The following is a 16267-nucleotide window of genomic DNA, read 5'->3' on the forward strand; positions in this document are numbered from 1 at the left end:
GGACACGGACACAAACCCAAATAAATACAATTTTCTCATACTAGAAAAAGGTGCCAAAAATATGCAATGAAGAAAAGATACCCTCTTCAACAAATGGTGCTGGGAGAATTGAAAATCCATATGCAACAGAATGAAACTAAACCCATATCTCTCACCATGCACGAAACTAAACTCAAAATGGATTAAGGACCTCGGAATCAGACCAGGGACCCTGCAGATTATAGAAGAAAAAGTAGGTCCAAATCTTCAACATGTCGGCTTAGGACCAGACTTCCTTAACAGGACTCCCATAGCACAAGAAATAAAAGCTAGAATCAACCACTGGGATAGATTCAAACTAAAAAGCTTTCTCTCAGCAAAGGAAACTATCAGCAATGAGAAGAAAGAGCCTACAGAGTGGGAGAATATCTTTGCCAATCATACTTCAGATAGAGCACTAATCTCCAGAATCTATAAAGAACTCAAAAAACTCTACTCCAAGAATACAAAAAATCCAGTCGACAAATGGCTAAGGAAATGAATAGACACTTCACAGAAGAAGATCTACAAGCAATCAACAAACATATGGAAAAATGTTCAACATCTCTAGTAATAAGAGAAATGCAAATCAAAACCACCCTAAGATTCCATCTCACCCCAATTAGAATGGCGATTATCAAGAATACAAGCAACAACAGGTGTTGGAGGATGTGGGGAGAAAGGTAAACTCATACATTGCTGATGGGGCTGCAAATTAGTGCAGCCACTCTGGAAAGCAGTGTGGAGATTCCTTAGAAAACTTGGAATGGAACCACCATTTGACCCAGCTATCCCACTCCTTGGCCTATACCCAAAGGACTTAAAATCAGCATACTACAGAGATACAGCCACATCAATGTTCATAGCTGCTCAATTCACAATAGCCAGACTGTGGAACCAACCTAGATGTCCTTCAGTTGATGAATGGATAAAGAAACTGTGGTATATATATATATATATATATACAATGGAATATTACTCAGCCATAAAGAATGATAAAATTATGGCATTTGCAGGCAAATGGATGTAATTGGAGAATATCATGCTAAGTGAGATAAGCCAATCTCAAAAAGCCAAAGGACGAATGATATCGCTAATAAGTGGATGATGACACATAATGGGGGGAGGGAAGCGTTAGTGTTAGGATTAGAGTTAGGGTTAGGGAGGGGGGCAAGTATGGAGGAAGTAAGGAAGGACTGTATAGAGGAAAAGAGGGGTGGGAGGGGTGGGGAGAAGGGAAAAAATAACAATGAATCAAACAACATTAACATTACCCTATGTAAATTTATGATTACACAAATGGTATGCCTTTATGCCATGTACAAACAGAGATACAGCATGTATCCCATTTGTTTACAATAAAAAAAAAGAGTTAATATATATAGTCTGTCCCAATTTTAGAAAAGTTTAGCTAATCTAATAGCACCCAGATCAGAAAAACATGAAAATTGTGCTGATGTCAGATCTAACTTTAAGTTAAAACAGAAAACGGAACTTCTCAAAATTTCAAACTTTAGATTTGGAGCAAACTATTATCTAGAAATAACCCACACCCCAATTCAAAAGAGGCAGAACAGATTCAGGAATGCTAGTATGTTGTTAAAAGGGTCAATTCATGAACTGTGGTTGTGGCTCAGTAGTAGAGCACTTGCCTACCATGTGTGAGGCATTGGGTTTGATTCTCAGCACTGCACATAAGTAAGTAAAATAAAGGTCTACTAACAACTTAAATAAAATTAAAAAAAAAAAGAGGTCAATTCATAGAGGCAACTGGTACTTGAGCAGAACTATAAACTGCATCCAGTTTTAAGATTTATCATTTATACTATAATAATATTTCTATTTAAGTATAAGGACAGAAAAATAACCTACAAAGAAAAATTTATAAAAATACTTAAATTACCTTTTGATTTTTATTAAAGAAAAAAAAAAAAGCTTCTCTCTGCTATGTACCACTATTGTTTTGTGTCAATGTTTTGAATTCTCTTGAGAAGCAGATATTTATTTAGGCACAGGACCGTCATTAACTTCATCTTTATGTTTTAAAAAGTTGGCTGAATAAAGAGTAGCACTGCTGTGTTTTATTGCCTTGGTATCTCAGAAACACAAAAACTGTCATACACTGACCACCAAAGTTCCTATGTATTAAATAATAATATTCATAACTAAGGTATGTCACATCTAACTTTTCTCAGACTCGACTGTTGCTACCTACCTTGAACTATTATGGACTTTCTTACCATTCCTACAAGCATGAATTTTCTGTGGATGAAGATGGTATAGTCAAGGGTAAGGTTTAAGAAGTCTCCAGGTGTTCCAAAGTTTAAGAATAAGGTGTTGCAGTGATTTATTATCAACTTCTAGTCACAGAGATCAAATTATGGTACAATCACATTGGCAAAATTATTTATCTGGGGCTCCTTATGCAAAAATGGAGATGATACTATCTACCATGAAATCCTATTTTAGTGATTAGATGCAAATCTTATAAAGTTCTTAGCACAGTGAGTTACTTAGTGAACAGTGACCTCAGTAACAAAATATTCAGCAGAGTATTTGGGACCATTTCACTAAGTGATGGCTTAGAAATTTACTATCTTTAGGGAAAGTTCTAAGACAGCACATTAAATTAATAAAAAAAAATGTACTATATATTATAAACCATAACATTAAAAATCTTAAATCTGGGCTGTGGCTCAGTGGTAAAGGCCTAGCATGTTGGGTTCAATCCTCAGGCACCACATAAAAATAAATAAAATAAAGATATTGTGTCCATCTATATCCTAAAGAAAAACAAAACAAAACAAAAAAAGAAAAAACCCAAAAAATTCAATACAGTAAAGGATCTTAATTCAAACCTTTAATATTCTATGCCTGAGAAATTTAACCTATGCAACATCATAAAAATTACTGACTCACAAAATCAATAAATTATTTCCCTTCCCTTTAAAAACAGGAACAAGACAGGGATGACCTCTTTCACCACTTCTATTCAACATTGTCCTTGAAATGCTAGTCACAGCAATTAGACTAAAGAAATTAAAGGGATACAAATAGGAAAAGAGGAACTTAAGCTGTAACTATTTGCTGATGACATGATTCTCTATTTAGAAGATCCAAAAAACTCCTCCAGAAAACTTCTAGACCTCATCAATGAATTCAGCAAAATAGCAGGTTATAAAATCAACACACATAAATCTAAAGCATTTTTATACATAAGCGATGAAACAGCTGAAAGGGAAATGAGGAAAACAACTCCATTTGCAATAGCCCCCCAAAAAATAAAATACTTGGGAATCAATCTAACCAAAGAGGTAAAATATTTCTACAATGAAAACTACAAAACATTGCAGAAAGAAATTGAGGAAGACCTTAGAAGATGGAAAGATCTCCCATGTTCTTGGATAGGCAGAATTAATATTGTCAAAATGGCCATACTTCCAAAGGCACTATACAGATTTAACGCAATTCCAATTAAAATCCCTATGACATTTCTCATAGAAACAGAAAAAGCAATCATGAAATTCATCTGGAAGAACAAAAGACCCAGAATAGCCAAAGCATCCTGGGCAGGAAGAGTGATGCAGGAGGTATCACTATACCAGAACTTAAACTCTACCATAGGGTAATAGTAACAAAAACGGCATGGTATTGGCACCAAAACAGACAGGTAGATCAATGGTACAGGATAGAAGACACGGAGCATAACCACATAAGTACAGTAACCTCATACTAGACAAGGGTGCCAAAAACTTACAACGGAGAAAAGATAGCCTCTTCAACAAATGGTGCTGGGAAAACTGGAAATCCATATGCAATAAAATGAAAGTAAACCCCTATCTCTCACCCTGTACAAAACTCAACTCGAAATGGATCAAGGATCTAGGAATTAGACCTGGACCCTTCACCAAATAGAAGAAAAAGTAGGCCCGAATTTCCATCATGTTGGCTTAGGACCAGACTTCCTTAACAAGACCCCCATTGTGCAAGAAATAAAAGTAAGAATCAATAAATGGAATAGATTCAAACTAAAAATTTTTTTCTCAGCATAGGAAATAATCAACAATGTGAAAAGAGAGCCTACAGAGTAGGAGAAAATCTTTTCCACCACACTTCAGACAGAGCACTCATCTCCAAAGTTTATGAAGAACTTAAAAAACTTTACACCCAAATACAAAGAACCCAAACAATAAATGGGCTAAGGAAATGGACAGACAGTTCACAGAAGAAGATATACAGGTGATCAACAAATATATGAAAAAGTGCTCAGCATCCCTGGTAATTAGAGAAATGCAAATTAAAACCACCCTAAGATTTCATCTAACTCCAATAAGAATGGCTATTATCAAGAACACAAGCAATAATAAGAGTTGGCGTGGATGTGGAGAAAAAGGTTCACTCATACATTGCTGGTGGAGTTGCAAATTGGTACAGCCACTCTGGAAAGCAGTATGGAGACTCCTCAGAAAGCTTGGAAGGGACCCGCCATTTGACCCAGCTATCTCACTCCTTGGTTTATACCCAAAGGACTTAAAATCAGCATACTACAGTGATGCAGCCACATCAATGTTCATAGGAGCTCAATTCACAGTAGCTAGATTATGGAACCAACCTAGATGCCCTTCAATTGATGAATGGATAAAGAAACTGTGGTCTATATACACAATGGAATATTACTCAGCCATAAAGAACAATAAAATTATGGCATTTGCTGGTACATGGACGAAGTTGGAAAATATGCTAAGTGAAATAAGCCAAGCCCAAAAAAACCAAAGGCTGAATGTTTTCTCTGATAAGTACATGACAATATATAACAATGGGGGGCTGTGGGGGGGGGGGGAAAGAAGACTGAAGGAACTTTGGATGGTGTAGTGGAAAAAAGGGTGGGAGGGGGTGGGGATGGAAAAACAGTAGAATGAAACAGACAGTATTACCCTATATATATGTATGATTAAATGAATGGTTGTTGTGTACAACCATAGAAATGAAAAGTTGTACCCCATTTGTGTACAATGAATCAAAATGTCTGTAAAAAAAAAATTATTTCCTTAACATTATCAGTTGGGTGGTATATAATATTGGGTGTGTCAAAATGTAATTTTTCTCAAATTAGACATAAAAGCAATAGTAATAGCACTTTAAATATTCTTATTTCTATAAAAGCTAAGCTCATTTATTTTCATTTTTAATAAAGTTCAATGTAAATATCTTCTTTACCAAATACAATTTACCATGAAAAAAATCTACTTAAACCAATCTTTTCCCAATGAATATAGCATTTCTAAAAAAGATCTTTAAAAAACTTATTTTTTACTTCTTGTAATTCATTTGTACTCATTTATACGTTCTCTTTACTTTTTTCACTTAAAATTTCTCTCCAGGCAGGTAAGAGTCATTTTTCAGTTTCTTAAAATTCTGCTCATTAAATTTAATCTGCTTCATGCTATAACAAGAGTCTGTTTGTTATCAGACATGCAATGATCAATCATTTTCAGCTCTGCTTACAGCAAATCATTAAGTTCTTATCAAGAGAACAAAAGCAAACTGCAAAAATATGCATATAAATATGACTTAGAAGGATCATCTGTTTATTTATGAGTGCAGACACTTTGGCACAGAATTATGTCCTGTTAAAATAGTTTCCTAAATAATTTATTATGAGCAGACTGCTTATTAAATAACTCAAAGGATCTGTAGAAAATATTTTTTACTTACATAGGCAGAAAATTTCATTTTATACCAAAATTTTAAAAAAAGTTCATGTTTAATTAAAACAAGACTATTGAGTATATTTCTTATATCGCAAATATAGATGTGTACACAAAATTTAACCATACCTTCAAAGACATCTGTCATTTTGCAGATGTGGGCGAAGGTAGCTCCAGTTGCCCAGGTATATACCACATCCATTAAGTGAGGTTTGAATGAACTGAGGTAAGTTTCCTCATCAATTTCCAATTTTGCTTCTGCTGAAACTTTTGCAATTCTTTTAGCGCATTCCTTTAAAAATAAAAGACATAGCTAAAATTCCTTACTCATGATCTCCCACATCACATTTTTCTTTAGGATTCAAAAGTCCCTTGTTCACTTGAGATATTATTCTGCAATTTGGAGAGTCTATTTCTAAGCAGGCACAGTGCTAAATGATTAAAAAGCTAAGCCTTTTCATCATGTTGAAGTGGTTAACTAAGAAATATACCAAGAACATGATTTTCAGCCAGGTCTTTCTTTTCTATAAAAACCCAGAACTCTATATTAAAATTATTTAGAAAGCAGCATTTAAATAATCTCTATAATTATTCCATTAATAAAATCAAAACAATAACAAAACATTTAGAAAAAACCAAATCCTATGGCAAAATACACATTTCCCCAGCAATGCTTAAAAATATATGAATCTTAGTATTTTCTTTTCTAATTTTTTAGTAACATTAAGGGATACTGAAGGTTCCACTGAGGGATCCTTTTTTATGATATATTTAAATTTCTTTCTTAGTTGCTGATGGACCTTTATTTTATATATTTATATGCAGTGCTGAGAATCAAACCCACTGTCTCACACATGCTAGGCAAGTAAGTGCTCTACCACTGAACTACAACCCCAGCCCCATGATTTATTTTTTTGTTTCTCTTCTTGTAATGCCTGAGCTTCTTTCTTTGTTTTTCAATGTTGAAAAAGGCAGATAAAAACAGTTCATCTCAGAAAATAAAAGACACAAATTTATTTCCATAAGATACTGTGGCTTTGAGTATTAAGTGATAAATAATTAATGATAAAGCAGATTTTAAAATGTTATAAACTATAATGGAGAGGGGTGGGAGGGGTGGGGGGAAGGGAAAAAATAACAGAATGAATCAAACAACATTACTCTATGTAAATTTATGATTACACAAATGGTATGCCTTTGTGCCATGTACAAACAGAGAAACAACATGTATCCCATTTGTTTACAATAAAAAAAAAAAAAAAAAAAAAAACTATAATGGAAAAAATGTGCCAAAAGTTAAACTCAATCTATACAATGCCATTTTTACCACTGAGGAAAAAAATGATGTAAGCAATGAACTATCAACATCCTATCCACATTATTCAGTTCTAAATATGCATTTAGACTCCATACAATTCATTGTAATGAGAATGTTTAATTACTAAAATGAAAATCATTAAAATGTTAATAAAACAGCATTACATGACATGACTGACATCAAGTGATAAATTTAATCCCAACTACAGCTATCTCTGTGGAATAGTAAAGTACTATGATTAGAATATCAAAACGTTTATTTTACAATGCACTATCTTACCTGCATTTGTCGAAGTGGACCTGCTAACTGTTCTGTCAATTTGGGCATCTCACTAGACTATGAAAAAAAAGTTTAAAAATAGAAATTTAGAGTGCAGTGCATACCACCTCTTAAAATGAAAGTTTTTATGTTATCCATTAATAGCAAATTTTAATGACTTCAGAGTCATCAGCATTTTGCATTTCAAATCAACTATACAAGCAATACCACTATTTTCATCCTCAACATTTCAGAGGAAAATATTACACAGCTAATTTGTATAGTGTGCTATTTTTTATGACTACAAATGGAATCAAGGGAGATAGCAAATACTTCAAACAGACACAGTCTAGTTATATCAACGTTATAAATAGCTGAATCATAGGAATCTTTAAGAACTCTGTAGAAACTGGGAGAGATAAAGAACATTAAAAATAGTGGCCTTAATTTTTATTATACCCAGATATCTCTAGATCTTTAATAAGGATAATGAAGTTCAATCATTATTTTTAATATTCTTAATACTGCTTTCCCACTAGTGAAGTATATCAATTTTTCACTTAGATAATGAAATTTCAAGTCCATCACTAAGCAGCTAAATAAACTTGGACAAGCTCCTTGAATTCTGAGTGTTGGAATTTTTGCCCTGTTAGAAATAATAAAGCCAGATTCTCAAAACTGACAGACTTGTGATGAGAATAAAAGACATTTTTGATGAAGAAATTTTGACAAAGGTAGAATTGATATACAACAAAATTACTGTAAGAATGATATGAATGTTACCAGTGTTTATAGCAGTGCAATTCACAACAGCCCAGTTATGGAGATAGCCAAGGTTGTCTGTCAATAGACTGAATGGATAAAGAAAACATGGTATATAAACACAATGGAGTTTTACTCAGATACAAAGAATGAAATTATGTCATTTACTGGTAAATGAATGTAACTAGAATATTATGCTAAGTGAAATAAGCCAGGCACAGAAAATCAAGGGTCAAATGTTTTCTCTTATGTGGAAACTAGAGTGAAAAAAAGACTAAAAGTGGGGTTATGGTGGTCTCATGAAAACAGAAGGGAGAACAGTGAAGTAGAGGAAGGGGATAGAGGGGAAGGGAGGAGACATGGGAAATAATAATTGAGGAGGAGGAGGAAGAGAAGAAGAAGGGTATGTGTGAGAAATACATGCATGTGTAGAACAGGATTTAAAGTAATTACAGGTAAATTTTTTCTGTTTTTTCTTTCTTTTTTTTTTTTTTTCTACCAGGAATTGAACCCAGGGGCACTTAACCACTGAGCCACATTTCAGTCCTTTTTATTTTTTCTTTTGAGACAGAGTCACACTAAGTTGCTTAGGGCATCACTAAGTTGCTGAGGCTGGCTTTGAACTTGTGATCCTCCTGTGTAAGCCTCCTGAACAGCTGGGATTACAGGTGTGCATCACTGTCCCAGGCTTACAGGTAAGCCTAGGCTTTTAAAAAGCAATCACAGGTTAGCTGCAATACATTTCCCTACATTTTAAGCATTAGTAGTTACACGGGACTTGGTTTTACTGTGTATCATGCACATATGCATATTACATAATAAATCATGAACCAGATTCTATATTATTCCTGTTAAAACGGAAGTTTATTGATGAATGAGGAAAAAGCAAAATGGCCAGAATAAATTTAACATCTCAGTTTAATAAACAATATACGAACATTAAATGTCTTCAACATTATGTTCATTCATGGGCAACAGTTACTAATCACCTTCCTTTTTTCTAGCCACAATAGGTTATAAGGTACTGGTCCTGATAAAAGAACAAGTATGATTTTACTAATGCTGTCCCACCAGATAAGAACACAGTGTGCTCTCTCATTTCTCCTGTAGATCTCAATTCAAATTACACTTTACTGGTGAGGCCTTTTATAATAATCTTATTTAAATACTAACCCCAATACCCAGGGATCTCTATCTAACCCTTTCACTTTTCTCCAAATTTTCATCACTATTTGACAAAATATGTTTGTATTTTATATATCTTCACTAATTTAGCATGTAAGTTTCATGAAAGTAAAATTTTCTGCTGCATTTCTGGTGTCTGGGAGTGAGGTTGCCAGACATACAATAGAAACTGCTCTTATCTTTAGCTGCTCTAAAGAGGCCATTAAAAAGAAATTTACAGGTATTAAACGCAAGTGGCAAGTAAATGGCCTGGATGATGTTAAGGATCATTTGACACTTGGAGATAAACTGGGAGATAATGCAATAGTTTCACATGAAGGAAAACCATTATAAAATGACTAACATATGCCATCTGGATGTTAAAAGGGTTTCACTTCTCCAGCTCAGTCCACTGGAAAAGCATTAGTCTTTGTAAATTGTTTGTTTTCCCTTTTCACGGGGCCTTTCCAACAAAATAAATGAAGGAGGTATCATTCATTTAAGCCTCCTGTAAGTGACTGCCATTATACTCTCTAACATGGTTACTTTTATGTAAAATACAAGGACTGCCTTCCTATCTTATTTTTCCCCAAACAACTGGTTATATGCCCCACTTGTAGCACACTACAATGAATGTGACTGTCAATATGAACAGCTTAGAATATTGCAAAGGATAAGCAGACTGAATGCCTTGAAATTATTAACCACTGGTCAAATGATGAAATTTTTTCCAGTATTATTTATAATTGCATTTAATTATAGTTCTGTGAGGTGCTTGAGCATTCATACACCTTACCTGCCTTAGTAAGCCTTTTTTTTTTTGGAGACATGGCAGCACGAATAACACACTACACATTAACAGGGCTTTATAAAAAATGAGCTTAATCCCTCATAAGAAATGCTGACTGTGGCATGTTATAAAAAAGGAAAATCATTAGTAGGTAAAAAGATCAATGGCATAACTAGAAAAAAAAACACTTTGTCTTAAACAATTTACTTAAAAGTTAAATTATGGTATGCAGTAAAACATCCTCTATTTAGAAAATAAGATTAAATTTTTAGAAGGCATAATTCTAATTTTATCTGTGTCATCTATAGAAAGTTATACTTTAAACTTGAACAGTGAAACAACACATTTTACTTTTAAAAGCAAATCATCCTGGTTTTGGGAAAAATAGTACAAGGATAATTCGTAATCTTGTGTGCTCCATTCAGCACTTTATTCATGTTAGGATGTCTTTTTGTGGCACTGGGGATCACACCCAGGGTCCTGGTGCATATTAGATAAGCACTCGACCACTGAACTATAGCCATTTTTGCATTCCTTAGTTCTTAAAAATGAAGTAATTACTCATATTAAAAAATTATTGTTAAACCAATAAGGATTTTATTGTCACTGCATTAAACCTTGCCCATGAAAACTGACACTTCAGTTTCTAACAGGATCAACTGCTTTGCAGTTATCTTTCGTCATGGGATGTGTTTAATTCAACCTTATAATCTACCTTCATCTTTATTAGATACTCCTAGATACACCTAAATATTATTTTCACTTACCTTGTTCTTTCTACTACTGAGTAATAAACTGGGTTATAAGAGCAAATAAGAACTTGGAATCTGATAAGTGATGAACTGTCTGCAAATAAAATCTTACTTTTCTTTCTAATAATACACAATTAATTATTCAATTCTGTCCTACTGTATGTGTTAAATTTGCTTTGATTTCTAATTAACCATACTTATAATATATAAACACAAAACAATATTCTCATGAATAGGATTATATTAGCTGGGCACAATGGTGCATACCTATAATCCCAGTGGCTCAGGAGGCTGAGGCAGTTCAAGGCCAGCCTCAGCAATTAACAAGGACCTAAGCAACTTAGTGAGACACTATCTCAGAATAAAAAATAAAAGGGATGTAGCTCAGTGATTAAGCACCCCTGGGTTCAATTCCTGCCACCAAAAACACAAAAAACAATAAGAGACATCCATTATACTATTTAAACTAAACCACACCATGGGTGAATTAATAAATCAAATGGGCTAAATCTATTAACTCACATTCTCTTGAAACACAAAGCAGCTTAATAATGCTGTTGCTTGTTCTGCAGAAAGGTCGTTGAAAAGTCCATTAAACATCATCTCAGTTAGAAGAAGCTCATCAGCACTGTCATAGGAAAAAAAAGACAGAATAAATGTCAAATGTCAGCACACAAAGAAAAACATGTAATAAGGGTATATATAGTATACTCTTAACAAGCTGCTTCTTAATAAAATATATTATTTTGCTGGGAATGGTGGTTCATGTCTATAATTGCAGCAACTAAGGAGACTGAAGGAAGAAGGATTGTGAGTTCAAGGCCAACCTCAGAAACTTAGTGAGAACACATCTCAAGATAAAAATTTTAAAAAGGGGTTGGTGCTGTACTTCAGAGGTAGAATATTCCTGGGTTAAATCCCCAGAACTGCAAAAAATAAAATATAAAAGAAATAGTAGGTCTTTATATTTGACAGTATATAATAAGCAGTAAATATAAAATGGGCCTTTCATACAAAGATCCCTAATTTCAAAAAGTACATTCTCATTCAAATAACCATTTCCTTCATTTTTAAAATGTATTTTTTTGGTTCTTTTTTTATTATTTATTTTAATTAAAAATCATAAATTTACATAGGGCAATATTGTTTGATTCATTCTGTTATTTTTTTCCCTTCCACCACCCCTCCCACCCCTCTTTTCCCTCTATACAATCCTTCCTTCCTCCATTCTTACCACCCTCCTTATCCTTAACCCTAAACCTAACCCTAAGCCTAATGCTAACCCCTCCTACCCCACCTTATATGTCCTCATCCACTTATCAACGAGATCATTCGTCCTTTAGTTTTTGAGATTGGCTTATCTCACTTAGCATGATATCCTCAATTTCATCCATTTGCCTGCAAATGCCATAATTTTATTATTCTTCATGGCAGAGTAATATTCCATTGTATATATATGCCAGAGTTTCTTTATCCATTCATCAACTGAAGGGCATCTAGGTTGGTTCCACAATCTGGCTATAGTGAATTGAGCAGCTATGAACATTGATGTGGCTGTATCTCTGTAGTATGCTGATTTTAAGTCCTTTGGGTATAGGCCAAGGAGTGGGACAGCTGGGTCAAATGGTGGTTCCATTCCAAGCTTTCTGAGGAATCTCCATACTGCTTTCCAGAGTGGCTGCACTAATTTGCAACCCCACCAGCAATGTATGAGTGTACCTTTTTCCCCACATCCTCGCCAACACCTATTGTTGCTTGTGTTCTTGATAATTGCCATTCTAATTGGGGTGAGATGAAATCAGCGTAGTTTTGATTTGCATTTCTCTTATTACTAGAGATGTTGAACATTTTTTCATATATCTGTTGATTGCGTGCAGATCTTCTTCTGTGAAGTGTCTGTTCATTTCCTTAGCCCATTTGTTGATTGGATTATTTGTATTCTTGGTGTAGAGGCTTTTGAGTTCTATATAGATTCTGGAAATTAGGACTCTATCTGAAGTATGAGTGGCAAAGATATTCTCCCACTCTGTAGGCTCTCTCTTCACATTACTGATAGTTTCCTTTGCTGAGAGAAAGCTTTTTAGTTTGAATCTATCCCAGTGGTTGATTCTAGCTTTTATTTCTTGTGCTATGGGAGTCCTGTTAAGGAAGTCTGATCCTAAGCCAACAAGTTGAAGGTTTGGACCTACTTTTTCTTCTATAAGATGCAGGGTCTCTGGTCTGATTCCGAGGTCCTTGATCCATTTTGAGTTGAGTTTTGTGCAGGGTGAGAGATAAGGATTTAGTTTCATTCTATTGCATATGTATTTCCAGTTTTCCCAGCACCATTTGTTGAAGAGGCTATCTTTTCTCCATTGCATATTTTTGGCACCTTTTTCTAGTATGAGAAAATTGTATTTATTTGGGTTTGTGTCCGTTTCCTCTATTCTGTACCATTGATCTACCTTTCTATTTTGGTACCAATACCATGCCGTTTTTGTTACTATTGCTTTGTAGTAGAGTTGAAGATCTGGTATTGTGATACCCCCTGTTTCACTCTTCCTGCTAAGGATTGCTTTAGCTATTCTTGGTTTCTTATTCTTCCAGATGAATTTCATAATTGTTTGCTCTATTTCTGTAAGGTGCATCATTGGAATTTTAATTGGAATTGCATTGAATCTGTATAGCACTTTTGGTAGTATGGCCATTTTGACAATATTAATTCTGCCTATCCAAGAACATGGGAGATCTTTCCATCTTCTAAGGTTTTCTTTAATTTCTTTCTTTAGTGTTCTGTAGTTCTCATTGTAGAGGTCTTTCACCTCTTTTGTGAGATTGATTCCCAAGTATTTTATTTTTTTCGATGCTATTGTGAATGGGGTAGATTTCCTAATTTCTCTTTCTGAAGATTCATCACTTATGCATAAAAATGCAAGGGCTGGGGAGATAGCTCAGTCGGTAAAGTGCTTGCCTTGCAAGCACAAGGCCCTGGGTTCGATCCCCAGCACTGAAAAAAAAAAAAAAAAAAAAAAAAAATGCATTGGATTTATGAGCATTGGTCTTGTAACCTGCTACTTTACTGAACTCACTTATGAGTTCTAAGAGTTTTCTGGTGGAATTTCCAGGTTCCTCTAAATATATAATCATGTCACCAGTGAACAGGGATAGTCTGAGTTCCTGTTTTCCAATTCGTATCCCTTTAATTTCTTTGGTTTGTCTAATTGCTCTGGCTAGAGTCTGGCAAGAACGATATTGAATAGAAGTGGTGAAAGAGGGCATCCCTGCCTTGTTGCAGTTTTTAGGGGGAATGCTTTCAGTTTTTCACCATTTAGAATGATACTGGCCATGGGCTTAGTGTAGATGGCCTTTACAATGTTAAGGAATGTTCCCACTATCCCAATTTTCTCTAGTGTTTTGAGCATGAAGGGATGCTGTATTTTATTGAATGCTTTTTCTGCATCTATTGAAATAATCATGTGATTCTTAACTGTTAGTCTGTTGATATGGTGAATTACATTTATTGATTTCTGGATGTTGAACCAATCTTGCATCCCTGGGATAAAACCCACTTGACCGTGGTGCACTATCTTTTTAATATATTTTTGTATGTGATTTGCTAAAATTTTGTTGAGAATTTTTGCATTGATGTTCATTAAGGATATTGGTCTGAAATTTTCTTTCCTTGATGTGTCTCTGTCTGGTTTAGGTATCAGGGTGATATTGGCTTCATAGAATGAGTTTGGGAGGGTTCCCTCCTCTTCTCTTTCATGGAATACTTTGAGAAGTATTGGAATGAGCTCTTCTTTAAAGGTTTTGTAGAACTCGGCTGAGAACCCATCTGGTCCCGGACTTTTCTTTTTTGGTAGGCTTTTGATGACCTCTTCTATTTCATTGCTTGAAATTGATTTATTTAAGTTGTGTATGTCCTCCTCGTTTAGTTTAGGTAATTCATATGTCTCTAGAAACTTGTTGATGTCTTCGAGCTTTTCCGTTTTTTTGGAGTATAGATTTTCAAAATAGCTTCTAATTATGTTTTGTATTTCACTCGTGTCTGTTGTGATATTTCCTTGTTCATTCCGAACTTTAGTAATTTGAGTTTTCTCCCTCTTTCTCGTTGTTAGTGTGGCTAAGGGTTTATCAATTTTGTTTATTTTTTCAAAGAACCAACTATTTATTTTGTTAATTTTTCCGATTGTTTCTTTTGTTTCAATTTCGTTGATTTCGGCTCTGATTTTAACTATTTCCTGTCTTCTACTACTTTTGGTGTTGGTCTGCTCTTTTTTTCCTAGGGCTTTGAGCTGTAGTGTTAAGTCGTTTATTTGTTGATTTCTACTTCTTTTGTTGAATGCACCCCATGAAATAAATCTTCCTCTAAGTACTGCTACCATAGTGTCCCAGAGATTTTGATATGTCTTTGTTCTTGTTTACTTCTAAGAATTTTTTTATTTCCCTCCTGATGTCTTCTGTTATCCATTCATCATATAATAGTGTATTATTTAATCTCCAGGTATTGGAGAAGTTTCTGTTTTTTATTCTGTCATTTATTTCTAATTTCAATCCATTATGATCTGATAGAGTACAAGGTAGTATCTCTATCTTCTTGTATTTGCTAACAGTAGCTTTGTGGCATAAGACATGGTCTATTTTAGAGAAGGATCCATGTGCTGCTGAGAAGTGTATTCGTTCTTTGTTGGATGGTATATTCTATATAAGTCAGTTAAGTCTTAAATTGTTGATTGAGTTATTGAGATCTATGGTTTCTTTATTCAATTTTTGTTTGGACAATCTATCCAGTGGTGAGAGAGGTGTGTTAAAATCGCTTAGTATTATTATGTTGTGGTCTATTTGATTTCTGGAATTGAGAAGGATTTGTTTGACGTACATGGATGAGCCAATGTTCAGGGCATAAATATTTATGATTGTTATGTCTTGCTGATTTATGCTTCCCTTAAGCAGTATGTAATGTCCTTCTTTATCCCTTCTGACTAGTTTTGGCTTGAAGTCCATGTTATCTGAAATGAGGATGGATACTCCAGCTATTTTGCTGTGTCCGTGTGCATGGTATGTTTTTTCCCATCCTTTCACCTTTAGTCTATGGGTATCTCTTTCTATGAGATGAGTCTCTTGCAGGCAGCAAATTGTTGGATTTTTCTTTTTAATCCAATCTGCCAGTCTATGTCTTTTGATTGATGAGTTCAGGCCATTAACATTCAGGGTTATTATTGTTATATGATTTGTATTCCCAGTCATTTGACTCATTTTTGTTTTTTGACATGATTTGGTTTCCCCTTTATTTGGTTATTCCTTTAGGCTAGTTCTTCCCATTGCTGATTTGCGTTGTTGTTTTTCATCTCTTCTCATGGAATATTTTGCTGAGAATGTTCTGCAGTGCTGGCTTTCTTTTTTTAAATTCCTTTAGTTTTTGTTTATCATGGAAGGATCTTATTTTGTCCTCAAATCTGAAAGTAAGTTTTGCTGGGTATAAGATTCATGGTTGGCATCCATTTTCTTTCAGGGC

At 34.4% G+C, this 16267-nt stretch overlaps 1 protein-coding gene across 1 annotated transcript in view; it reads right to left on the reverse strand.

Annotated features, from left to right (window-relative positions):
* MTREX (Mtr4 exosome RNA helicase) overlaps window positions 1–16267 on the reverse strand; it is a gene marked incomplete at its 5' end in the record, with an annotated part of 94882 nt that overhangs the window by 13573 nt on the left and 65042 nt on the right. The window contains 3 exons of the mRNA XM_079145259.1: window positions 5856–6018; window positions 7324–7380; window positions 11293–11398. Of these exons, the coding sequence (XP_079001385.1) occupies window positions 5856–6018; window positions 7324–7380; window positions 11293–11398 (326 nt within the window). The remainder of the gene's footprint in view (window positions 1–5855; window positions 6019–7323; window positions 7381–11292; window positions 11399–16267) is intronic.

Source organism: Sciurus vulgaris, assembly GCF_902686455.1.
Source record: "Sciurus vulgaris genome assembly, chromosome: 6".
In the NCBI taxonomy this organism is placed as follows: Eukaryota; Metazoa; Chordata; class Mammalia; order Rodentia; family Sciuridae; genus Sciurus; species Sciurus vulgaris.